The following is a 26,875-nucleotide window of genomic DNA, read 5'->3' as shown; positions in this document are numbered from 1 at the left end:
ACAAGCAAAACGGTTTAGCCGTAAAACAGGAAAGATTTCGTACTTTCGATTAAAGTTTCCACTCCAGGATGTTGAACTCAAAAGGTGGTTCTATGTTTCAGCTATGGTCCATAAGCTAAAGAGCCGCTATAAAACGCTACGAACATTACTTCCTTTACCTAGAGCAGTATTTGCGGGGCGAAATACTAGACTACAAGCTAATAAATTATTTTGTATTGGAAGGGTGTACGTGTTAAATAAATCTATACATTCAATGTTAGTAATTTACTTGTTTATTATTATTATCATTTTTACAGCCGTATACTGCGTGGAAGGCTGAACTGTAATGCCTTCAAATTGTGAAATATTTTGCTTTGATTCTGATAATTGTCAGTGCGTAACTAGGGCTATTAAAGCTATGCATTCATGTTTATATTATCAGTGACATAAATGCGATGTACCACTTTCAGCAATACTGCTATTTTGTTTAAAGATATTTCTAAATTTTCAAAGACAGACTAGCCTAAATAACATGATGTCAGTATCGTTTCGGACAGATTGTTGCATTTAACCATAAGGCCCTGGCATGAAAGCCGTACTGATAGATTAAACAACAGCTATTGCAACACTTAACAAAGCATATTTTTCATGCGGCAAGCAGCATGATAAAGAACTTGGCGAGCAATAATTATTTTGAATTTATCAATGTTTCCATCACTTAATCTTTACTATTTATTTGGAAATAGAAAGTGATTTGCTGATTAAAAGATTGTGTACAAATATTGTTTATTATTTTGGTCAAGCCTTTGGTACAAGCTTACATGTATATTTCTGTTGCAGTTTTAGATTAAAAAGACAAAACAATTTCTAACATCATCATGTCGGAACCAGTGTGAGTATAAATCATATCCTTGTTATTATATTGCTAATCAGCTGTTTCTGTATTACATATGAAATGTGGGTATTATAGTACTGTATTAATTACATCATTCAAAAATATGTAGAGCATTGGTTACATTACGCACAATTCCTTAAATACAGAACCAGTTTAGCAGGTCTTGAAAATGTTAATTCAACAATTTATCTTTTATCTTGCCATAATTATACAGTCTATATAGCAAGATAAAATATATATATATATATAGTATATATATATATATATATATATATATATATACATAAAATTGTTTCTTCACCTTGGTTAACCCAAGTGGATGATAGTGTCTACTCAAACTCGGGTGTCCTACCAGGGACCCAAGCTTGAGTAGACACTACCACCTTGCTGACCTGGGAGTTGGAGCATTCACTTCAAGATCTTGACCGTTTTCAATAACACGCTTTTCTTCAACATTCTTGTGTTGATTCTTGCTGATATTTGGCCAAGCCACATTTAATGGGCAGGTGATATTATTGATAATAGGCACCCAATTATCCAATAACTACCGGAATTACAGTTGCTCTTACACGCCAACACTTTTTAACCCCCTCTCCAATTGGGTGATACTTTTTCAAATGTGTGTCCTATATATAGTATAGGAATATATATATACATATATACATATACATATATATATATATATATATACATATATATATATATACATATATATATATATATATATATATATATATATATATATATATATATATATATATATACTCATCCTACAGACGGTACTGTTTCGGCTATTGAAGCCTCATCAGTGCAGCTCAGAGCTTAGGCAAGGGACACAAATCCCATTACCTAAACTTATTTAAACCATAACTGTCACGTACAACTTTATCCTATTTTCTAAGTAAATAGGATATACATACATATATATATATGTATATATATATGTGTATATATATATATATATTTATGCATACATATATATATATGTATGTATAAATTTCTCAAAGTAAGTGTGTCCCTCCAGCTATAGATGTTAAAATCTTGATGTTAAACTCTAGTTTTCTGATGGATTTGCGCTCATGACGGACGCATCAACAAGGTTCTTATCCGAACGGATGCTCTACCACTGAGCTGGAACGACAAATTATAGTTATAAATACCGAATACCCCATGCGCGAGCTAATTATTTTAGCTTTGCGTCAACGAGTTCTGATGCTTCTGTCCAAAACTATTTTGGGACCTAAGTATATGCGACGCGATGCTTATTCATTTTTTTTGTTAGGGTTAATTTATTCGGCCCCATGATATCGACAATAATTTATCTCGAACTTAAAATTTAGTGATTTGTGTATTGATTGTATACGTTATTAAAAGATAGACGTCACTGAACTTGCCATGGCGAGTTATCCATATCCGTTATACGGTGTGTCGGTTGAAATAAAAACGTTTCGCACTGATAAAACTAATGTTAAAAATTTAAGGTTTACTAAAATACTTACTAAAACCTCCTTCAAGTATGTGTTTAGTGAACCAATATCATTCAAGTTAGATGCAGCGTTTGTGTTACACGCCTGTCTCGAAGGTAGAAACTCCACGTAGTACATTGTAATGTTATATTATTTTGGTCATGCAGACCATAACCACTAAATTTACTAAAGTCATTGTAGGTACCTATAATTACTAAGGTTAACACAGTATTTTGGCACAATTTTTAATGATGATGATTAGTACCTATAGCCTACGATATTAGCCAATATGTCAATTTTTGCATGCCAACACTTAAACGAACTGAAATCATATAGTTGTATACCAAATAACTAGTAGCAAATAAATAATAGTAGCCAAACAGACTTTATTTACTCATTACTTGCTAATTATTTCACATTTACATTTAAACACTTTTACAGTTGTATTTTTTCTCCTAATTTATTTTAACAAAACACCCTTTTTCATGATATGAAATTTAAAAGTTACAGTTGTTTGAAAAGTTTGAAAACCTTTACAGTTATTTCATTTTTTTTCTTGATTTAGTTGAACTCCACAAAACACTTTTTTCATGACATGAAGTTTGAAAGTTAATTATATGTTAAATAAAAATAGATTTTCTGTATAAAAACATTTTTATTACCCATGCAACGTGGCCATTCTCCTAGTATGTATATATATAAACATTATATATAGGTATACAAATTGTTTCCCCACCCTGGTTAACTCATATGGGTGGTAATTTCCGCTGCTCTAACTCGAGTCTCCTACCAGAGATCTGGGAGTTTGAGCACTCGCCTCAAGATCTTAGCTGTTTCCAATAGCGCACTTTTCTGCATCTTACTTGAGTTGATTGCTGTCAGTATGTGGGCAAGCTACATTTTAAGCGCAGATGTTATAGCTCCCAGTGCCCCATTGACTACTGAAATTACAGTTGTTCTTACATCCCAACATTTTTCAATATATACATGTATATATATGTATAATATATATTATATATAATACATATATTATATATATAATAAATAAATAGATATACATGTATATCCTTATATAACTGGCTATCTGGTGTATCTTATTTGGCTGTTGAATGTTATATTTTAAGCTTTGATTACAATATCTCTTTATAATAATTTAGGCTTATATACTGTGACTTGAAGTGTTTCGCTATGTTATTGTGCACACTGTAACAGCATCGCTTTAGCAAGGTTTGTGTTCTTTATAGTTATTTCATTTGAAGTTTATCTGTTATACTGTGTTGTAGAGCTGATATCGCACTCATTGGCTTAGCTGTAATGGGACAGAATATCATTCTGAACATGAACGATCACGGGTTTGTTGTAAGTGAACATCTTATTGTTTTATAGTCAAACATGAAATGCTTTTCATTTTGTCTAGACTTGCAACATTTGCATACCCGTATCATTGTTGGAATGTGCATCACAATTGAAGCTGAACAGATGCAGGCCCCTATCGATGCAGGGCGCTAGGAAGGTTGTGGGCATGAGATGAGACGGATAGATTATAACAGCTAACAACATGCTCCCAATACTTGCTATACTTTTACTTATTGCTAAGGAGTAACATAATATCTAAGGGCTCTCTTTAGGGAAGTATCTGATATCCACTCTGTTGATAGTGAACAGATTTCATTGTTTAAAGATACTCATTCTTATGGCAGTCTTTTTTAAATAAAATACAGGGAGAATATGTGTTCACTCTATAGTCTACACTCTATAGTTCTATAGTCTGTGCGCTATAGTTCTGTAGTCTACACTCTATAGTTCTGTAGTCTACACTCTATAGCGCATAATCTACGCAAGATAGCTTATAGTCTCAAAGTCAACGGACTAGATTTGTTCCAAGGTCTGTTTTACGTTCAAAGACTGTGTGTTGGAAGAATTATTCCCATAAGAATTGTATATACACTGTAAGTCAACCAAGAACTCTCTAATACCGGTGGTAGTTACATGCAGGATTCACACAACTGCATTATAACACACTCTGTTGAAAGTAAATGTAAAAATGGAAACTATTGTTGCCTTATCTTCGAAGTACGAAACTGTTGGTTTGCCGGTGCATAGATTCGGTAGTAGAGGATAAAGATACACAGAATTAGGTTACTCTAGTTTAGGTCAACTTAGTCTATATATGTAAATAATTTTAGTTTATACATTTTACCAGAAGATACACTTAGGAGACTGCAATGTTTTGAGATACTTTGAGCATCACATTATGTAAATAAGTAAGTGGCGAGGCAATATATATGCTTATATTTGACATCTATATTGGAGAATTCATATGCTGATATGGTACGTAGAGTCAGTTAGACTGTGTATCAAAGCTTATACTATATGACATACATGTAAGTAACTATGGTTAGGTGGATAGACAATCATTTGCAGTTTTCAAGCCGTGTTGACTTTATGACCTACTTCAAAAACTAGACCTTCAGCTTATGCTCTGGTTCAGCTAAGAAAGATAAGTGTAAAACCAAGAGGCCTATCGTTCTTTCACCAGAGTTGTATTTGGTCTGTTCTACCGAGTTGTATCCCTTTGTATCAAAGACTAATAAATGACAATTGGAAAGCTTTCAAAAATTATATTTCAGGGTTATGCTGCCTGATATGGACAGGTATGATCAGCGTTTAAATGCCTTTTCTTATGAGCTGATAGTGTTATTTTATACTTTCTGTTTAAGATACTCAAATCGTATCTCCTATCTGCCCGACAATCCATTACATTTTAACTTTCCCAGAAAAACTCCTACACCTTATATCAAACACAAACAATTTATATTATAAAACAGAGTTATGCAAAAAAGCTTTTTCTTTCAATACACATAATTTACTTTACTATTTTTTTACTTTATGTTTCGAGGTTCAATTTGCTTTAAGTCGCATTGACTTGTGTAAAGGAAGTAAATATCTACCTTAATATCTACTGTTAGTTGCAACAAGAATTGGTGTTAAAGATAAACTTACACAAAATAATTAATAAATCTTATCAGAAAGCATCAGTATTTTTCTATGATTTGCGGTTGTTTTTGCCAGGTTGTTTCAAGATTAAAATTGATATAATTTGATCGCGATTGTAATGCTCAGATCAAGGAAAGTGCAATTATGACGTCTGCAATTGCAAAGAGACCAACAAAATAGAGGCGCGTAACGTGGCAGCTCGAGCGCAATAGCTGATATCAATTTTAGCTTAGGATAGCTTTTTCTTCCAGTACTCATAATTTACTTGACTATTTTTAATTTTTTGTTTTGAGGTCTAATTTGGTTAGAACAGCCTTGACCTGTGCTAATAGAGTTCATATCTATGGAATCATAGGATATACGTGTAACAGTGTATTAGATTGTTAGGATAACGGAACTCAATAGAAGATAATGAATGAATAGCTTATAATTTTTTGCTGCATTTGTATATCTCCAGGATAGTTGTAGTTATTGTTACTGTTTTTGCAACTCATAGAAAGTACTAACCATGTAAGTGAAGAAAGTCCATCAACTCAGCAAAAACATTTGTTATGAATTCTCACAGAGTGTGCTGATATCATACCTCCGCACTGATAGCTGGAATATCCAGGGCCTAATATCTTATTTCGGTAGGGATGTGAGAAAAATCTAGATTATGTATATTCTATTTAATCATTTTACCTATTATTAATCACAAATTGTCACAAATCTCTACTTAGTTGAATCACAACCTATTGAAACATGGGGGTTAGTAAGCCTCGTCTTAACAAATCTATATTCACAGCCACAATCTCTTTCAAGGTCACCATATTATCAAGAGTTATTCACTCTTGTTTACTTTCTAGCATAATTCCCTTGTTGGAATACGCGCTGATATCTTTTGTTGTCAAATTTGCTTTTGTAACATCTTGTTTTAGTTAGCAGGGTTGAATGCTCCTTTATATTTTCGTAAGTGTTAATTTTGGACGATTTTACTTACAGGTTTGCGCATTCAACAGAACAGTAGAGAAAGTCGAACATTTTCTTGCGAATGAGGCGAAGGGAACGAAGATTGTTGGAGCAACGTCGATGGAGGACATGGTCTCTAAGCTCAAATCTCCGAGACGAGTCATGCTTCTGGTGAAGGCGGGAGCTGCAGTTGATGCTTTTATTGACAAGCTGGTGAGCATGGGCGGAGCCTAGTTGTGCATAGGTTTTCATCTGATGTCAAGGGCGGCGCTTAGATGCTTGTTTTATCGCCCAGTGCCATCATTGTGTGTTATTTATGTAGAAAGCTTGCTTTTTTACTAGTATTCCGGTGGTCGAGCGCGCTGCGAGACATTGTCAGATGTAATAACCAACTTATTTCGAACTGTAGCAAGGCTGATGATTAACGCAGGTGCTAGAGAGTTGGTCTACCTAGACGAAAGACACGAGTTCGAAGCTCATTGAAAGCAATCTTTTTTCTAACTCTCTAAGCGTGGCTTCGGGTGGACGGACACATCTCTCATTATAGTAAATTATATTTCAAAGGCACTTTATTAATTTTCAAGCACTAGCGCGAAATAGTCAGGGATGACTTTCTATTCCGCTGACATCCCTCGAGATGACATCCCAGACAAATCAGGGATGTCATCAATTATTAATAGACTGCTGAATCCCCGACGTTGCACAAGTGATAAAAAAGGTTTTTGCACAGAAAAGTTATTTTTAAGCGGCATCTACAATCTCTGGGCAGAAGCATCTCTGGGATTTATAAGTCCTCCTTCCTTCTCAATTGCTCTCACTGTATCTACAAAAGGATATACATGTAGATAAATGATAGCCTTCATGCTATGATGCAATAATTGTACGCGAGTGGGTAATGCTAATGGTGAACACTTGTTCAGGTTTGAGATGACTAGCAAATTTTGATCATCAGCCGGCAAATCTTGCCCTGTCATCCTTGATATTTCTTGGAAGCATTAGCCCTGATAGGGTATTGAGCCTTACTTACTAATGACCGTGTATTTGATATAGATGCTCATTGAACGGAAGTTGATTCTGGGTGATCTAAGGCTAGCATGCGGCGGAGTTACTTAGATGTTTTGTGTGGCTTGTTTCCTTCTCTGAACTATTTCAGTCTTTCAAAGGATGTGCTAGTAGGTCCATTTGTGTAGAGTTTTTGGCAAAATTATGGATGTTAAAGCTCATTGACAGTGAAGCATCAATCACGGAGTTTGCCTGTTTGCTAGTAACAATAGTCATAGTCGTATCCTGTTCACGAGCACCTAAAGCATTATAAAGTGTCTGCTGAAGAGAGCAGAGCTCATGAAGGCTAAATCTCTTGTCTAACGGCCACATTATGTAAGTTGTTAACTCGGCATGAACTGAAAAGGTGGTAAGCTCTCAATGATTGGCAGGGTGCAAACCTGTAGCCATACATTCAGTTTGTCATTGGGTTACTAATGCTTACGCAACATTCTGATTGTTGGTATCACTGATGAACATGTACTAGCTAGCATATGTTTCTCCTGGAGACATGTACTAGCTGGCATATGTCTGTCCTGGAGACATGTACTAGCTAGCATATGTTTCTCCTGGAGACATGTACTAGCTAGCATATGTCTGTCCTGGAGACGTATTAGCTAGCATATGTCTGTTTTGGAGACATGTATTAGCTAGCATATGTCTGTTTTGGAGACATGTATTAGCTAGCATATGTCTGTCCTGGAGACATGTATTAGCTAGCATGTGTCTGTCCTGGAGACATGTACTAGCTAGCATATGTCTATCCTGGAGACATGTACTAGCTAGCATATGTCTATCCTGGAGACATGTACTAGCTAGCATATGTCTATCCTGGAGACATGTACTAGCTAGCATATGTCTATCCTGGAGACATGTACTAGCTAGCATATGTTTCTCCTGGAGACATGTACTAGCTAGCATGTGTCTGTCCTGAAGACATGTACTAGCTAGCATATGTCTATCCTGGAGACATGTACTAGCTAGCATATGTCTATCCTGGAGACATGTACTAGCTAGCATATGTCTATCCTGGAGACATGTACTAGCTAGCATATGTCTATCCTGGAGACATGTACTAGCTAGCATGTGTCTGTCCTGGAGACATGTACTAGCTAGCATATGTTTCTCCTGGAGACATGTACTAGCTAGCATGTGTCTGTCCTGGAGACATGTACTAGCTAGCATATGTTTCTCCTGGAGACATGTACTAGCTAGCATATGTTGCATCACACTAAAAAAAATTTTGTTATCATCTTTTGTATGGTACAATTAAGAATGCCGTTTAGTGTATTCTTGTGACATACCTAACAGCCCACTTCTACCTCTGAGAATATATTTATAGCGTAACCAGGTAAAATTGGAGGAAAATTTCAACATAGTGCGCTAGAATTTTGACAAAAAAGATTTTTTTAATCTTTCACCCATGGTGGGGTGTGAACAGAGTTTAGAAAAAATTTGTGTTTTGTAAACATTTTAAGTTTTTTGAGCAGTCGTTTTCATTTTGTCAATGGCAACAGGTTCGGCTGTATTTTTGTTGTTGAAATGATTCCATTGCTCTTTGACAGCTCTATGATTTCTCATAGTAACTCTATTGCAACTCAAGGCATAAATGAGCTGAAACACTCTATAAAGTTTAACTACTAATATTAGCCTGTGTTTTTAGTTTAATCTTTTAGCCTTAGCATTCCTAGAATGATTTATTCCTTCTCTGTTGTAAACTTATGAGTAGGAACTCTTCCTGTAAGATACTGCACCGAAGAGCCATTGCGCTTCCTGTTTTTGGATTAACCTGATTACACAGTCATTTACTTCCTCTGTCAACAAGATGGCTCTAATTAATTATTCATCTTGTGATGAAGTTCAGATTAACTTTTCCTGGTATTTGTTTTGATATTGAGGTGAATATTCATATATATCATCTTGCTAAGTTGTTGCGCTTGCTTTTCAGCTTGAGTATGTTATCTTCTATAGGATTGCAACATACCCATTGTGTGCAGTGTTATTTCATCATCTGAATGTAATTTTCTCCGTTCCTCATCTATTTCTGAATCTGTTGGCCAGCAACAAGCTAATAGTTTTCAATTATTGATTTGATTGATTTTCTATGAAGGACGTGCCACTTTTCCGCTTCGTCTATTTTTGGCTGCGCAATGCCAAAGGTTTATTGAAAAGAAATGCAGTAACTGTGTTGGTGGCCACAATGTTAGGATGGCCTTTGTTAGTATCGTATCTGACCTACACGTATGTCCTATATTTTAGTAATACGCATTTAAATACCACGCAAACTATTCCATTTTAAACATTTTTCATACTTCAGTGGTTCCCATTCCGATATGAGTGAGACAGGAGTGTGCCGCTTTGATCTCTGGTATAGAATTCCTTATCTTTTCAATAAAGCGCTGGTGTTGATCCGCAACATGTGAATGTAAATTGAAACACTTATCGTACGGTAACTCAATGAGCGCACAATTCCAAATCTGCATCATGCGCACAATGGAAACATCGTGATATACTAATAATACATCTGACCTACATGTATGTCCTATATACTAGCAACATATCTGACCTATATCCTACATACTAGTAACACATCTGACCTATATCCTACATACTAGTAACACATCTGACCTATATACTAGTAACACATGTCTTGTAGTCGCATGCTTTTTACTGTCAAGTGCTGCATTCTATGACTCTCAGTTGATTTTCATGCACGTTTTACATGCGATGTTTATTGCAATCAATTTCTATCATCATTTACTCTTTTTTGAGTATTTCACGTATAAAGGTTTAATATCTTCAGGTCATTTGAAGTTTCAACTATGAATTGAAGTTATATCCAATTAATTTTATCATTATAAACTATGCTAAATGGCTAGTGTATAAATGATTTTGAATACTAACTGTGCATTTTTCACAATGTTCAGTTGAAATATCTATGATTCCATTTTCAATTTATGGAAGTTTTTGTAGAATTTTACTTTCTAAAATTAACTTTTTAGAAAAATCCACTTCCTTAAAAAAATCAAATGTTCATAGTTTTCAACTTTTCTTGCTTCAATGCATTGAAGGAAGCCATGAAGGCTATGTGTTTGAATTGTGGAAATGCAGCCAAGTTAATTAAAAGGGTATTTCTGGTACCTTATCATTTTACTAGTGTTGCGGTATAGACTGTGGTCCTAATGTTGTAATCTTTAATAGGTGCCATTGCTCAGCAAAGGTGACATCATCATAGATGGAGGCAACTCTGAATATCAAGACACCAATAGAAGATGTAAGGCTTTGGCAAACAAGGGCTTGTTATACGTCGGTAGTGGAGTCAGTGGCGGGGAGGAGGGGGCGAGGTACGGCCCGTCTATCATGCCTGGAGGTCACTCGGAAGCATGGTAAGTGCATCAGTTTAATCAGAGAGCGAGTGTTGGTTCACCTTTTAGAAGGTACTAATTGCTATTTTTGTTCTGTTATTATTATTATTTTTGTAATATTATTCTCTAATACTGATACAATCTTCAATGGGATTGGCTGTTCTCTAATACTGATACAATCTTCAATGGGATTGGCTGTTCTCTAATACTGATACAATCTTCAATGGGATTGGCTGTTCTCTAATACTGATACAATCTTCAATGGGATTGGCTGTTCTCTAATACTGATACAATCTTCAATGGGATTGGCTGTTCTCTAATACTGATACAATCTTCAATGGGATTGGCTGTTCTCTAATACTGATACAATCTTCAATGGGATTGGCTGTTCTCTAATACTGATACAATCTTCAATGGGATTGGCTGTTCTCTAATACTGATACAATCTTCAATGGGATTGGCTGTTCTCTAATACTGATACAATCTTCAATGGGATTGGCTGTTCTCTAATACTGATACAATCTTCAATGGGATTGGCTGTTCTCTAATACTGATACAATCTTCAATGGGATTGGCTGTTCTCTAATACTGATACAATCTTCAATGGGATTGGCTGAAATGGAAGGAAGTTTTTTGATTCAGACATGATATATAACATGGAAGTACATGTACTTTCTACGCAGCTTGAACAGGCTTGAAAAGCTTAAACACTTCAACAACTTGAATTTGTTTTAAATTTAAGATCAAAGGCTTACTTAAGTTGAAACATGACAGAAAAACTACGTGCATTACGGTTTAAATAACGCATTTAATAATGAATATTATTAAATGCGTTAAAATAATGAAAATAGATTAATGCTGGTGTTACCGTGATCCAACTAAAGTCGAACCCCAATCACTCTCTTCACTTTGTCTTGTGAGCCACAGAATTCAAGCTAGTAGTAGCCGAGATTTAAGTAAAACGGATGAGAACTGAGTTTGACATTGAAACAAGCTGGTAAAATTAAAAACAGACTAATGCAAAATATTTGTATATTCTATCAGAAAGTATCAATATTTTTCTATCATTTGCGATTGATTGTTTTCGATGTTTGAAGTGATCTGCCAGAATTTTTCAAGATTACAATCGAGAAAACTTGATCGTGATAAAACTTGATCGCGATCAAGTAAAAGTGTGATTATGATGACTATAATAATTGCAAAGAGGCCAATATCAACTAGAGCAATGATAACAGCTGGTGGAGTGATTTTGTTCATGTTGTTTTCAAACAAACCTCAATCAAAAAAGGAGATGAAACTAAACAAATTCAAGGTCAAAAGGTGGCAATAATAACTGCGATATTAGGAAATAACAACTACAATAATTTTTTGTGATTGAAGATGCAAAAAGTGACTCTTCCTTGTCTAGTGTCAGGAGAAGAAAATTCTTTTAGAAAATATTTTCTTGAAAAAACGTTTCACCAAATTTTGATTGTTGTGCAAAAAATAATAGCACACTTTTAGATTCTTGTGTTCTACTACGCGAACTTCTAAAAATACTATCACTGTTGTGTGAAATACAGAATTGTCTGCTCCTAAATCATTGAGGGAAGACAACTCAGAGATATGAATGAAGACAACCCTGAGATGCACTTTGTGAACATGTATTTCAGCAGTCAAATTGGTAATGTAAATATTGGGTGATCCTCTGCCTGCTAGTGTATTACATGTTGTTTGTTTCAGGCCACATATAAAGCCCATATTTCAAGCTATATCCGCCAAAGTTAATGATGAGCCATGTTGTGATTGGGTAAGGCGTTAGCCAATCAGTTTAGTTCTTTTGTGGCTTTATTAATCCATGATGATTTAATGCAGGACGGAGGATGATTTAGAGTTTGTATTACTAGTTGAACCTGTATAAAAGATACTTGTTGTATATAGCAATGATAAAGATTAAACATAATATACAATGTAGTTTCACCTTATGATGTCGATGGACACCTTGCTTGTGTTTCAAGATATTCTGCATGATTTGTCCCAACACTAAGCAAACAAGTATCTTATCAATTACTGAATACTGTCGTTGTTAAGCTGTGGACACTGTTTGTTGCCTTCGGCAGGTAGGAGATGAGGGTGCCGGTCACTTTGTTAAGATGGTACACAATGGCATCGAGTATGGAGATATGCAGCTGTGCTGTGAAGCCTACCACCTTATGAAGGACTCACTCGACATGACTCATGATGAGATGAGTCAGGTAGGACTTCGTGACCTTTAAACTCTACTAGTAGACTGCTTACTAATAGCTGCCCTCTGCCCTGTTTGTCGCTATTACAGCAAATGAACCAAAAATACTTGTTGCTATTGCAGTCAAATATACACAAAAACAAGTCTGCTATTTCATAGAAGGTCTGATCTAATAAGAATTGGTGCAATCCTATTTGGTCCACAACTAATTCGTTTAAAACCAACTCGTCCAATCCTATTTGGTCCACAACTAATTCGTCTAAAACCAACTCGTCCAATCCTATTTGGTCCACAACTAATTCGTCTAAAACCAACTCGTCCAATCCTATTTGGTCCACAACTAATTCGTCTAAAACCAACTCGTCCAATCTTATTTGGTCCACAACTAATTCGTCTAAAACCAACTCGTCCAATCCTATTTGGTCCACAACTAATTCGTCTAAAACCAACTCGTCCAATCCTATTTGGTCCACAACTAATTCGTCTAAAACCAACTCGTCCAATCCTATTTGGTCCACAACTAATTCGTCTAAAACCAACTCGTCCAATCCTATTTGGTCCACAACTAATTCGTCTAAAACCAACTCGTCCAATCCTATTTGGTCCACAACTAATTCGTCTAAAACCAACTCGTCCAATCCTATTTGGTCCACAACTAATTCGTCTAAAACCAACTCGTCCAATCCTATTTGGTCCACAACTAATTCGTCTAAAACCAACTCGTCCAATCATATGATTAGTCTGCTATTTTAACTTGTCTCTACTAAACAAAAGTCCGTGATTTAAGTTTTCGTATTTTTATCTTTGCCTTTACATCAATTTTAGGCTAATCGTCATTTGACCAAATAGTATAGTAAATGAATCAGTTTTAAAATTAAATGGCTTTGGATGAAGTTGTCCATTAAATCATTTGGGTTTGGACTTGTGTTGCTATTACAGTCAAACCTCAACATATGAGATTAATTTGTTCCAATGTTTGTAAGGGAAAATTGTTGTATGTTGGAGCAAATAGTCTTATAAGAATGCATTGTAGTGTATTTAATCTGTTCTACAGCTTGTAAACTTAATGATTAATACTTGAGGTAATTACGTATATGAGTAGCAGTCAAATGAATGCCTTGTAAAACTATGTAAAATTTAAATGTGAAACAGTCGAAGTTTATGAATGAAAGTAAATAAATTAGTTCACTAGAATTCTGATATGCAATACGATTCACTGACAATTTGCAAGAGTAAAATTGAGTGAAAAAAATCCATCAAAATAATTATAAAATTCGATTTAAATAAATATCTGATTTTTTAAAAAAAGTCATGATTGTTTCCAACCCTAGTCATATAACATGCACATAGATGGTTTGAATGGACAAATATGTCTCCAGGGGCTCATGTACTTTTAATCCCTACAAAGTAAATGACATGTCAATATGTCGCCAAAATATTAAATAATTAACATTGATGTATGCAAAAAATAATAACACTGCAAACTTCTCTTTCATCACCCCCTTCTTTCTCTTCCCCTCTCTACCTTCCCACCCCCTCCCTTGTTTTTACCCTTCCTTTTATCCTCTCATCAGTTTCTACTCCACATTGTTCTTCACTATCTTTTTGTCATCCTTTCTTTTCTTCCAGACCAAGTTACAATTTAATCCTCTACTGGTATTCGTTAATGTCAGTGTGATGCTAAAATTTCAGTTTGTTCAGACAAAATTGGGAGTTGCATTTTCATCGAACATGTTTACATTTTATAAAAACTCCTGAAAAGCCTTGAACTTATGGGATGTAAAGTTATTATTTTCGGTATACATAGCAATTGTATTTTATCCAGTTTTGACTTTTGTTAAAGAATAGAGAAAGCATAATATTATTATGCTTTATTATTCATCTTGAGGTGTTGACTGATGTTCTAAAAAAAGAATCAAGGAGATTGACCAACCAGAAGCTGAGATATAGCCAGCCAAACACAGGTCTACCAAAAAACAAAAGTGTTTTGGTAATCATCAATATATGACGTATGAAATCGACTTGTGTGCCATTGGTCAATTAAGCCAACTAATGCGCTCTCCTATAACAATCACGGCGTTTTAATTGGTTTAATCCCTGGAAGTATAGAACAATCAAATTGGGCCTAACAATCATCGCTCCTAGAATTCCGAACCAGTCCCTCTGACGTGTAGATTAGTTTTAGCATAAAATAATTACACGCATCTATTATTTCGCAACATTTCGCTATCTTGCTAGTTCAGCTCAGTTTTGTTGTTCTCCTACTTAGCTTCCCTATTCAGACTCATCTCTAGCGTTGTTCAGATTTTTTAACCATAGCTAATAAATAGAATCAATTAAATCAATCTCGGTTATCATTTGGAATTTTCTACAAATTATATTAGTTACATCATTTATTCTATACGCAGTTATATTATTATTTTGTATAATATGCATTATGAATATTATATAAATCATAAAAAATAATCATAGATAAGATAATAGATCAATAGAAAAATCAAAGCAAAAGTTATCGTTTTCTTTTCTTATAGCAAGAGCAGCACGGTCAAGTTAGTCTTTTTAAGATTATGGCTGTAGTGAACTTCCAGTCTGTTAATAGTGACGATAATCATGAAAATCAACTGAATGCTGCAGCAGATACATAGTAGAAAAATGATGAATGAACAAAAATTCACATTCTCATTTCTTATTCTAAACGAACTGCAATCGCGGATGTCGCATATAGACTATACACGCGCCGTTCTTTGAACAGAGGATCTTTGGATCATCCACACAATGTTTGGATGATTTTCCTGAGAAACCAGAGCTAGTATGTAAATTATTTACTATCGCGAGAAGCGTTTCACATCTCGTAGCCAAAACAATCATTATACGTAACGGCGGTAAGGGTGCGCAACTCCGGCACATGACCATTAAGTCGATTTTATACGTCATAGTTTTCGGGATTTTCGAAGGGTTTTCCTCTGATTCTTTATTAGGTAGACCTGTGTTTGGCTGTCTATATCTCAGCTTCTAGGGGGTCAATCTCCTTGATTCTTTTTTCAGAACATCAGTCAACACCTCAAGATAACTAATAAATCATAATAATATTATGCTTTCTCTATTCTTTAAGTAGAATGCTCATCTTATCACGGCTGCCTCATTGGCTTGCAATACATTCAAACGCAATGAAAGCGATAAGTCTCGCCTATTACAGGTGTTCACAGAATGGAATAAGGGAGAGTTGGACTCTTTCCTCATAGAGATCACTAGTGAAATTCTCAAGTTTAAGGAGAAGGAGACTGACTCAGAATATCTGGTGGAGAGGATCAAAGACACTGCTGGGCAGGTGAGGCAGGTCCTTTGGACAGTAGGAGCTTGTTTCAGAGTATTCACCTTGGAATTTATTACGCACTAATCGCTGGCAGTCCTGTGTGCCAATGAGAGATCATCATGTGTAATAACTATGTGCACAATTAATCCCTCATATGGGAAGGTGAATTAGTGGTACAGTGGTTAGTGTCTCAGTTTACCCAAGCCGAATGTCTGTGTTGAATTCCTGTACGATGCATTTCTTTTTCCTGATGCTGCAAGGGTGGCTACAAATAGTGTGATTTCCTATATGCGCTTATGTTTACAGAAAGGGACAGGCAAGTGGACAGCCATCTCTGCACTGGAATACGGCATGCCTGTGACACTCATCGGGGAGTCGGTATTTGCCAGGTGCCTTTCTTCGCTAAAGGATGAGAGGGTGGCCGCCAGCAAAGTCCTTGATGGCCCATCAACCTCCAAGTTTAAAGGAGACAGGAAACAGTTTATAGAAGACATCCGCAAGGTAGGAAGCCTGCTCAACTTTAGTTACTTTATGGGCTGCTTTGGTACACCGTCCTCTCTTTCCTTGGAGTTGTCATACAGAGGTACACCGTCCTCTCTTTCCTTAGAGTTGTCATACAGAGGTGCCGCAAGCTTAGTAATGATGTACAGTCGTAATTTATATTTGAAAAAAGGTCATTTTTGGATTTGTCTACTCCTGACTATTCTTTGTCAATAGTAAATAGTATCATAAAAGAATCCTTTGGTTTGAGATTGATCTGTATAAAGGTAAAAATGGATGACTCTTTATACATCACTGGAGCTGTATGTGCAGAGAGAACAATTTTTACAAGGCCAGTAGTAACAAGGTAGCAAGGCGCCGAGATGCGTCTTGCATCTGCTGCTACTTTTATCTGCTGTCTCAGCTGTCTGTGTGTGAAGAGTCTGTAAAAATGTTGCGTCACAGTATTGGTGGACTCTTATTGAACATGCCTAAGTATAATACATGCACTTATACATGCCATGTATAAGACTATTGTGTGTAACTCTATTGTGTATCGGTCTATTGTGTATAACTCTATTGTGTATCAGTCTATTGTGTACCAGTCTATTGTGTATAGCTTTATTGTGTATAACTCTATTGTGTACAACTCTATTGTGTATAAATTTATTGTGAACAGGGTTACTGTTGTCATGCAGTTTCGTGTTTATCCTCTTTGTACTGTGAATCAGATACAGGTGTTTAGGGGTGCTTGAGTTTCAATTTATTTTTTGGTAGCTTTTCTGTTAGACGTCTCGTCTGTTATCTTTCTCTCTCAGTCAGTTTGATAAAATCTCTTCAAGTATGCATGCAGCGAGGGTGTCAGACGCTTAAAATAATAAAAATGGCTGTTGGTTGATTTCTGGCTATCTAACGAGTTTACTGTTGTCAGTTAAACGCAATTACGAATACAAGAGAAGGCGACTTGTTATTTTATATCTTTTGTCAAGTAATTAGCAATTGTTTGTTCATTAATATATTCACAACTGATTCAATTAATTGCTACATAAATTAGCCCAAACAAGTGTTCGGTAAACAGATCCTGAATTTATTCTTTCCACAATTTAGATGGCATTACTCACTGTCCTTACGCTGCCCTGCCGGTAATTATGCCACAGATGTGTGCTAAAGGACTGAAGCTCGCCTTTATTGGTTTCTTTCAGCGCATTCAGTTGATCTTTTAAAGCTAAGGTCATGTATTTAAGAACAATTCGAGTTTAAGAACATTCGTATAGGTCATCCAAAGACAGATGTAACTTACACATGGATGTATGCATCTACTGTAGAGTTACACAGATCCAAACATTGATGAATTTATTTTTAGGTATGTCACTCACACATTCCTGCTCTTTCTTTTCCTCAATCTTGCGTTATCCTGCATGCGCACTATTTACTTCTTTCCTATAACTTGAGCGCTTGTAGAAAAATTACTTATGTTCGCAACAAGTTTTCTGTTTGAATGTTTCATTGTTGGTTTTGTGCTCAACCTGTCAAGTATGTTTAGTTTTGGTTGTCTAGCTGTAGAGTTCATGCGCTAAACTAGACAGAATTGCTATTAAGTTCTTCTATAGCACTTTCTTTAATGGACTATTTTATCTGTCAACAGTTGGCTGTGTTGTCGTCTTAAGATAGTTATATGTCTATCTATATTTGATAACAATGGAGATCTAACGGCAATTGAAAGCCATTTGTTATTGATATACATCTGCCGAGTGTCATTCCTCATCTTCTTTTTTCCGCTGTCAGTCCACGATATGATTAATGTCTGCTTTGGTGTCGTTTTGTACTGAGGTATCTCTTCATGACAGCCTCCCAATTGATTGGAGGGAGAGGAGCTCAATAGTATTATTGAGCAACAGCTAAAATGCTTGAAATGGAAAATGAAAAATAATATGAGTAGTCGTGGTTCAAGTTTGAGCTTTTTATTGGTCGGCTTCAAACTCCTATTTATGGCTTCGGTATCTCTCAGTATCTCTATCTGGTAACTACAGCATGTTAGAAGTTATAATGACTGGTAGGTCCTGGTCTCTCTAACTAGTTGTTTAGTACAAATATTCCTTGATTGGCTTCTTCAAAACGTATCATCTAGCAGTGAAGCAATGTCACACGGACGAGTTGTGAGGGAGGTGTGAAATGGGGCCCTCACATTGCTTGTACAATGATTTATTGTGGATCTTACGCTACAATAATTAACCAACAAAGCTGGGGACTAATTATAATGACGCATGCTGTACCTTCCTAGTTCAACTGCACTTGTCATTGCTTTATTATCATTATTATGATGTTTTGTCTAACGTAAATGTATTCAACACTAATACACAAGTCACAACATGGACGGGCTGTACCTGGATGCCCCCCTTAGCGCTCTATCAGCAGATTGCCTGCATCCACGGGCTGCTCGCTTTACCATCTGCTAATATTGATCTCTTTACCTTGCGTCAAACCTAAACAGAAAGCTGGTCCTCCTTACAAATCTTAGATATTTAACTTCAGCTGTGTACATGCCGAGCAGTGTATCGGTGTATGAAGATAATAACTGTATAGGTGTATGAAGGTGTTAGCTGCCCTCTGTTTGCTGTTATAGTATGCTATAGCAAATGTTAACTGTACTCTGTTTACTATTGTAGTATGTTATAGCCAGTGTTAACTGTATTATTTATTGATTGTACTATTGCTCAATAGTGCAATAGTTATTATTGCAATAGTTATTATACAGTATTTATTTTGCGATTATTGTTTGGTGTTGTACTCTTGTGTATTGCCTGTCTTTTAGGCTCTCTATGCATCAAAGATAGTCTCTTACGCTCAAGGATTTATGTTGATGCGTCAAGCGGCCAAGGAACTCAACTGGTCACTCAACTATGGTGCGATTGCTCTCATGTGGCGGGGCGGCTGCATTATTAGAAGGTAATGTTCTTAGCCTTAGAACCACTGGACTTGTTTAAGTTGGTGGAGGAAATATGGTAGAGGAAATATGGTAGAGGCATTAAGAAAATTTGTGAAATATTTCTTGTGATTTGCTTCATTCTGAGTGTTCAGTCAATCGTATGAAAACAGGCTTATAGGAGATAGCTATTTGACTATATGTGAATGCTGTCTTGTATTGGGAATCATCCGCTCTCTCCTCTGACCTGACTGAAGTAGGTCAGGCAGCTGCAGTGTTGCCAATGGTTTTTATCAATTATTTCTTCTAAGCAGTAATACGGTATGGTTAAGAAAATGTGGTGGGTCTGTGGAATTATGGTTTGTGTGTTTTAGTCGATTCCTCGGTAACATTCGTGAGGCCTTCACTAAGAACCCCGAGCTCAAGAATCTCCTTATGGATGATTTCTTCAAGAAGGCCATCTTGGACTGTCAGGTGTGTATGTCTAGTCGCTCATTTGCCAGGTACATGTACATGTAGGAGTGACCAAAAAATTGTTTGCTGCTCATTTGTGAAGTTATGAACTTTATACTTCAACCCCTGTAACTGGCCAACCAAGAACAAACTATTTCAGAGTCTAAGAAAGTATAAGTATTTAACATCAAATATAGCATATACGGATATAAAATATATTATACAGTCAAACATGGATAACTCAAACTTCACGAGACCGAGTGAAAGTGTTTTAGTTATCAGAGCGTTCAAGTTATCAGAGCACTGTTACAAGTGCATGTATTTATCAGTAGATAGGCCTACATGTACATATACAAACTATATATAAATCAAAAGCATAAATGGCTTGTTTCAAATTAAATGCTTCTAATGTAAAGTTTGAAAAAATTTCATCAGAAAGTATAGAGATTTTTCTATCACTTGAGATTTGTTTGTTGTTTTATGCGATGTGACTGCCAGGGCGTTTTCAGATTAAAATTGGCAAAACTTGATCACTGTTGAAATGCTCAGAAGAAAAGACATTTTTTTCTGAGCTTTTCAATCAAGATAAATTTTGCTGATTTTTCTTGAGGTTAATGCGAAAGTTACCTCGCTTTTCCTTGCTTTCGAAGGGCCATCGCTAAGTGGATGTTTGGTAAAAATCAAATTTTTCCAAACCTTTAGAAAAGTCGTTGACTAAAATATTTTGCCGATGATGGTAATAACGGCGCCTATGAACTACTAAAGGATGAGGTTTATCTATATGGCTTAGAATAAAGTGATATTCTAAAGCGATAACAACCGACTCAGTAGCCGTTGGGCAAAAAATTGTTCGAGTTAACCAAGTTGAGGTCGAGTTATCTAAAGCAATTTATCATTACGTGGGAACGAACCAAACAAATCCGTTTGAGTTAACCATGCGTTCGAGCTATCCGAGGGCGAGTTATCCGTGTTTGACTGTATTTACCTTTAAATATAACATATACTGATATGAAATATATTATATTTAATATTAAATATAACATTCTGATATGAAATGTATTATATTTAATATTAAATATGACATTCTGATATGAAATATATTACACATGCAACATCAAATACAATAGACATACAATGCTTGATGGCAGAGAGATAGCATTAAAATATCACATATATGGAATTGTTCGAACAGCTCCTACAGTAAACATAGCTAAATATCAAGGTTATGTTATATTTTAATTCTAAGCCATTTAATTGGAGAATTATAATACAGAAATAACCAAATGGGTGTATTGAGAACGAGGAAGGTAATAAAGTCTCTGTATGATAAAGAGGGGTAATCGTCAGGAAAAGATATGATTCACGGGTCTGTTTACTGGTTGAGAGACCAGTAATTGACACCACAATGTTTTATATAGCCAAAGTTCTTGATCTAAGCTTAGCCTCAGCCTTTAACTCTAAGGAACTGCACTGTTTTCCACTGCGATACATACACCTGAATTGAGGCTATATTTTTGTAAACATTCTTTAAATACCAAATACAGATACTTTGGTTTCATCGCGTTATATTTTGGTTAATACTGTGAACGGTTGTAGCTAACACAATGGTTTGTTTTTAATATTTTTTAGCTGTAAGAGTCACGTCGTGCTTATAAACAGTAAATTGTGGAAAATTGCACGGACTAATTATTATTCCTCGTGTATAGTTGTGAGAGTCAATTTTCAGCATAGCTTCAGCTGATCAGCTGTTTAGATTGCTCTTTCAATGGGAGCTCTTCAAGAGTTTGAAGTGCCTAGATTCTACTTTAAGAAATAATATCTTCCTGTACGTGCCTCTTTAGCGTTAGACATTCTGTTTGTGTCGACCAGGAAAAACATCAATCATGCGATATGACAGTCGCTGTGATAATTTTTCAATACGTTAGGGAATTACTCGTAGTACAGGGGATGTCGGGTGGCTTGAGGCTGGTACAAGTGCCTAGCACTGACTCGGTGCCAGTCTATTTATGCTCATGTATCTAGGGATTGTGAATGCTGCGCTGTCACTTTATATGACTAACCGTGTTAGTCATGTCTGTTGATATCCCCACCTAGCTGAGCTGCTAGATGCCTCCCATAGTTTCTCAAGCTTACCTTTGATTGGAATAATTTACGAATTTCTCAAGTTTCTGTTTTTATTTAAACCAAAATGGCTAATCAATGCACCTCAGTCTGTAGCTCATTGATTTGAGCTATAAATGAAAAGCAGAGTAAACTTGGTCACATGACTACTATATTCTGGGGTAATCCTGGTCACATGACTACCATATCCTGGAGTAAAATTGGTCACATGACTACCATATTTTTCACACAAGGAGTGCGTTGCTTCTCATTTTCCTCTGTTTGCTGATTTATCTATTTGGTAGTTCACATTCACAGTATAGTCTTCTTATTGGTCTCTTGTCATTTTGGTCTGTTCTGCATTACCTTCTCTCTCATTTTCAGATTTTTGTGCATTTTAGCATTCATGGAGAGTTGTTGTCTCACAAGCCGCGATGCTTGGAATCCCGGTGCCTGCTTTCAGCACGGCACTTGCTTTTTATGATGGCTACCGGCATGCTATGCTTCCGGCCAACCTGATCCAGGTATGTTAGCTGATGGTATACCATTTGGTTTGATAAAGTCATCTGTCTTGTTGATAAGCCTCTACAATGTTATGCAATACCATATGTTAACATTAGGTAAGCAAATCACTCATGATTTGAGTGCCAAGTTTTAATGTTTTGACTTGGTAAGTTTTTATGTAACTCATTTATGTCCATGAAGCGGTCGGTCATGTGATTGCATATTAATCTGCCTAATATTTTCTATTCTCAAATGCTAGTTAACCGAAGGCAAAATAATAGCCAGCATCAGGTATTATAGTAGTTAGAGTGTCAAGGACACTTTGTAAAGCTGAGCTTATTTCGCTGAAAAAAACTGATGTTAGTGGCATGTATCGTTCAAAGCTTTTTTGTGCCACGTCATTTTTGTGCCTCTTATTAAATAGAGTTCAGCAAGGGTTCTAGCACCATATGTTTGCATACACCAATTGTGGTGATACTTGGGCATGCACCAGAAGAACACACTATGCAGACCATCCTCAGACACGTTGACCAGCCTCCATGTGTCAACAAGCTGAAATTGTAACCTAGCCCAGCCTTATGGAAGCTTTGCTATCAGACGTGATGGGGTGGTTGCTATCAGACGTGCTAGCGTGGTTGCTATCAGATGTGATGGCGTGGTTGCTATCAGATGTGATGGCGTAGTTACTATCAGATGTGATGGCGCGGTTGCTATCAGATGTGATGGCATGGTTGCTATCAGACGTGATGGCGTGGTTGCTATCAGACGTGCTGGCGTGGTTGCTATCAGATGTGATGGCGTGGTTGCTATCAGACGTGATGGCGTGGTTGCTATCAGACATGATGGCATGGTTGCTATCAGATCTGATGACGTGGTTGCTATCAGACGTGATGGCGTGGTTGCTATCAGACATGATGGCGTGGTTGCTATCAGATGTGATGGCGTGGTTGCTATCAGATGTAATGGTGTGGTTGCTATCAGATGTGATGGCGTGGTTGCTATCAGATGTGATGGCGTGGTTGCTATCAGACGTGATGGTGTGGTTGCTATCAGACGTGATGGCGTGGTTGCTATCAGACGTGATGGCGTGGTTGCTATCAGACGTGATGGCGTGGTTGCTATCAGACGTGATGGCGTAGTTACTATCAGACGTGATGGCATGGTTGTTATCAGACATGATGGCATGGTTGCTATCAGATGTGATGGTGTGGTTGCTATCAGACGTGATGGCATGGTTGCTATCAGACGTGATGGCATGGTTGCTATCAGACATTATGGCGTGCTTGCTATCAGATGTGATGGCGTGGTTGCTATCAGACGTGGTGGTGTGGTTGCTATCAGACATGATGGCGTGGTTGCTATCAGATGTGATGGCGTGGTTGCTATCAGATGTGATGGCGTGGTTGCTATCAGATGTGATGGCGTGGTTGCTATCAGATGTGATGGCGTGGTTGCTATCAGACATGATGGCGTGGTTGCTATCAGACATGATGGCATGGTTGCTATCAGACGTGATGGCGTGGTTGCTATCAGACATGATGGCATGGTTGCTATCAGATGTGATGGCGTGGTTGCTATCAGATGTGATGGCGTGGTTGCTATCAGACGTGATGGCATGGTTGCTATCAGACGTGATGGCGTGGTTGCTATCAGACATGATGGTGTGGTTGCTATTAGACGTGATGGCATGGTTGCTATCAGACGTGATGGCATGGTTGCTATCAGCCGTGATGGCATGGTTGCTATCAGACATTATGGCGTGCTTGCTATCAGATGTGATGGCGTGGTTGCTATCAGACGTGGCGGTGTGGTTGCTATCAGACATGATGGCGTGGTTGCTATCAGATGTGATGGCGTGGTTGCTATCAGATGTGATGGCGTGGTTGCTATCAGATGTGATGACGTGGTTGCTATCAGACGTGATGGCGTGGTTGCTATCAGACGTGATGGCATGGTTGCTATCAGATGTGATGGCGTGGTTGCTATCAGATGTGATGGCGTGGTTGCTATCAGATGTGATGGTGTGGTTGCTATCAGACGTGATGGCATGGTTGCTATCAGACGTGATGGCGTGGTTGCTATCAGATGTGATGGTGTGGTTGCTATCAGACGTGGTGGTGTGGTTGCTATCAGATGTGATGGTGTGGTTGATTAGCCCATTAAGGCTGTTTCACACTACATGTATATCGGCGCTGTCCTCTCAGTGATTATTCATCGACTGTTTGCACCGTACAATGTGCACCACTTCCACGAAGGTGATTGGCTGTCACGGATACCTTGATCTATATTTTCTTTCATGACAGTTACTGCGGGACTAGTATTTCCATCACCACATTGTATAATGAGAACACTATGCCACGGACTATTTGCTGATGTAAACATGGATGGGTTTGTGATAGTCTGAATATTGTTATTAGAGACAATCACCGAAGTATTGTGTGATTAACACCAATATACGGGGATATATTGTGAACCAGCCTCAACTAGGCTTGCTGATAAACTTCACACCATTTACTATGTATTATTAGAAACATGAAAACAGTTGCTGCGGGACTAGTATTTCCATCACCACATTGTATAATGAGAACACTATGCCACGGACTATTTGCTGATGTAAACATGGATGGGTTTGTGATAGTCTGAATATTGTTATTAGAGACGATCACCGAAGTATTGTGTGATTAACACCAACATACGGGGATATATTGTGAACCAGCTTCAACTAGGCTTGCTGATAAACTTCACACCAACTTGCACCGACTTGCTGCTTTACGTTAGTGGAATTTATGTAAAGGAAGGTTTCCGATCGAAGAGTGTCTAATGTGCTCCACATCTTATGCTGTCAATGATCATCATTGACACTATTAAGAAATGTCTGATTCAAATAAGTAACCTTGACCGGTGATTGACAACTAGAATTGAAAACGAAAAGTTATTACGCCCACACCAGCATGTATTAGGATTCTCTTAAAAAAGCATAGGACTTTGTCTATTGAGCTGAGCGTAGGATTGTTCTCAAGGCTGATTCTGCGAGTCTAGTATTTTATCACGGTTTAACGAAAATGCTCTACCATGGACTATTCGCTGATGTAAATACGGAAGGGTTTATGGATAGTCTGAACATTTTTATTAGAGACGATCATCAAAGTATTGTGTAATTAACACTGACATACGACGATATAGTGTGAACCAGCATTTAGAGCGTTGTGAAATCACTGATTTTAGCCCAAAATCATGTAATGTGTATGGCAGTGGTCAATCTCACCATGACTAGCCTAGATATATTAATCATGGGCTAATGTGTCAATATTTCATACTCATCAGTGGTCATGTAATGCCAAGGGTTCACAACTCACAAATGAACTGAACACATTGGACAACTGTCCCCTCAACCAATGTATTCCATGTATATTTATTTATAGGTAATACATGTATTTGTAATTAGGTTTACTAGAAGGAAGAACTTAGCTGTAATAGCCCGAGTTCTTAGCATCTCTTCTGATTATTTTGTAACTGAAACATGATAGACTGTTTTTTTCTCTGTTTGTAAAGGCTCAAAGGGACTATTTTGGTGCTCACACATATGAACTTCTTGCTAACCCTGGAACCTTCCAACATACCAACTGGACGGGTCGCGGAGGGAATGTATCTTCCTCCACTTATGATGCATAGAGCTTGTCTTTAGCTCATTTCATTATCTTGGAACAATGAAATATGTGACACTACTATGGTTTTACTGAATCCACTTTGCTTTTTTGCAATCTGATAATATACTAATATTTGGCCTTATGTTGGCCTACCAAGTGCATAAAGATTTTCTCTGTGAATTATAGGAATTTAATGGGAATTCTTATCACCTATTTGTATTTACTGTTTGCTTTTCATCTGCCTCTCATGGAAAGGTCCTAACTGGTTGTAGGTTAATTCTTGTCTGACATGTTATTATATAACACATTCCAATACAATGTACTTCAACTCGTCTACTGTGGTCGTAAGCAGTATTCAAAGCATGATGTCTGAGCAATGATATACAGCCTCCCCCCCCCTATACGTGATGGCTGTATATCATTGGTCTGAGTAGCATTTCTTGCAAGTAGCCAGCAGGAAGGTCAATATTTTACTAGTACTAGATAAGCAGTGAGTGATTAATAAAGGTGTGCCAATCAAGCACAGAAAACAATTATCTA

The 26,875-nt window shown here is 36.9% G+C and overlaps 1 protein-coding gene across 2 annotated transcripts; it reads left to right on the top strand.

Moving 5' to 3' along the window:
* The first annotated feature begins 67 nt into the window (after positions 1-67).
* Positions 68-26,669, top strand: LOC137404619 (6-phosphogluconate dehydrogenase, decarboxylating-like). 2 transcript variants are annotated; one of them, XM_068090845.1, is made up of 13 exons: positions 68-84; positions 820-871; positions 3,624-3,699; positions 6,319-6,498; positions 10,528-10,712; positions 12,414-12,480; positions 12,791-12,925; positions 16,112-16,243; positions 16,535-16,729; positions 19,521-19,654; positions 20,006-20,105; positions 22,586-22,708; positions 26,241-26,669. In XM_068090845.1, exons 2-13 carry the CDS (start codon positions 858-860, stop codon positions 26,358-26,360), a joined length of 1,461 nt encoding a protein of 486 aa, XP_067946946.1. In that variant the 5' UTR covers positions 68-84; positions 820-857; the 3' UTR covers positions 26,361-26,669. The 2 variants fall into 2 exon arrangements, with proteins under 2 accessions (XP_067946946.1, XP_067946945.1); XM_068090844.1 differs by lacking the exon at positions 68-84 and adding an exon at positions 152-255.
* Positions 26,670-26,875: the final 206 nt, after the last annotated feature.

This window comes from Watersipora subatra, chromosome 9 (assembly GCF_963576615.1).
Source record: "Watersipora subatra chromosome 9, tzWatSuba1.1, whole genome shotgun sequence".
In the NCBI taxonomy this organism is placed as follows: Eukaryota; Metazoa; Bryozoa; class Gymnolaemata; order Cheilostomatida; family Watersiporidae; genus Watersipora; species Watersipora subatra.
The sequence above is the reverse complement of the archived record's forward strand: the minus strand, read 5'-3'. Positions and strand labels throughout refer to the sequence as shown.

Bases quoted from the DNA above. Each gene is read 5' to 3' on its own strand.
- LOC137404619 (XM_068090845.1), top strand. The intron at 12,926-16,111 runs GTAGGACTTCGT...CGCCTATTACAG, and splicing joins CTCATGATGAGATGAGTCAG to GTGTTCACAGAATGGAATAA. The intron at 19,655-20,005 runs GTAATGTTCTTA...TGTGTGTTTTAG, and splicing joins GGCGGCTGCATTATTAGAAG to TCGATTCCTCGGTAACATTC.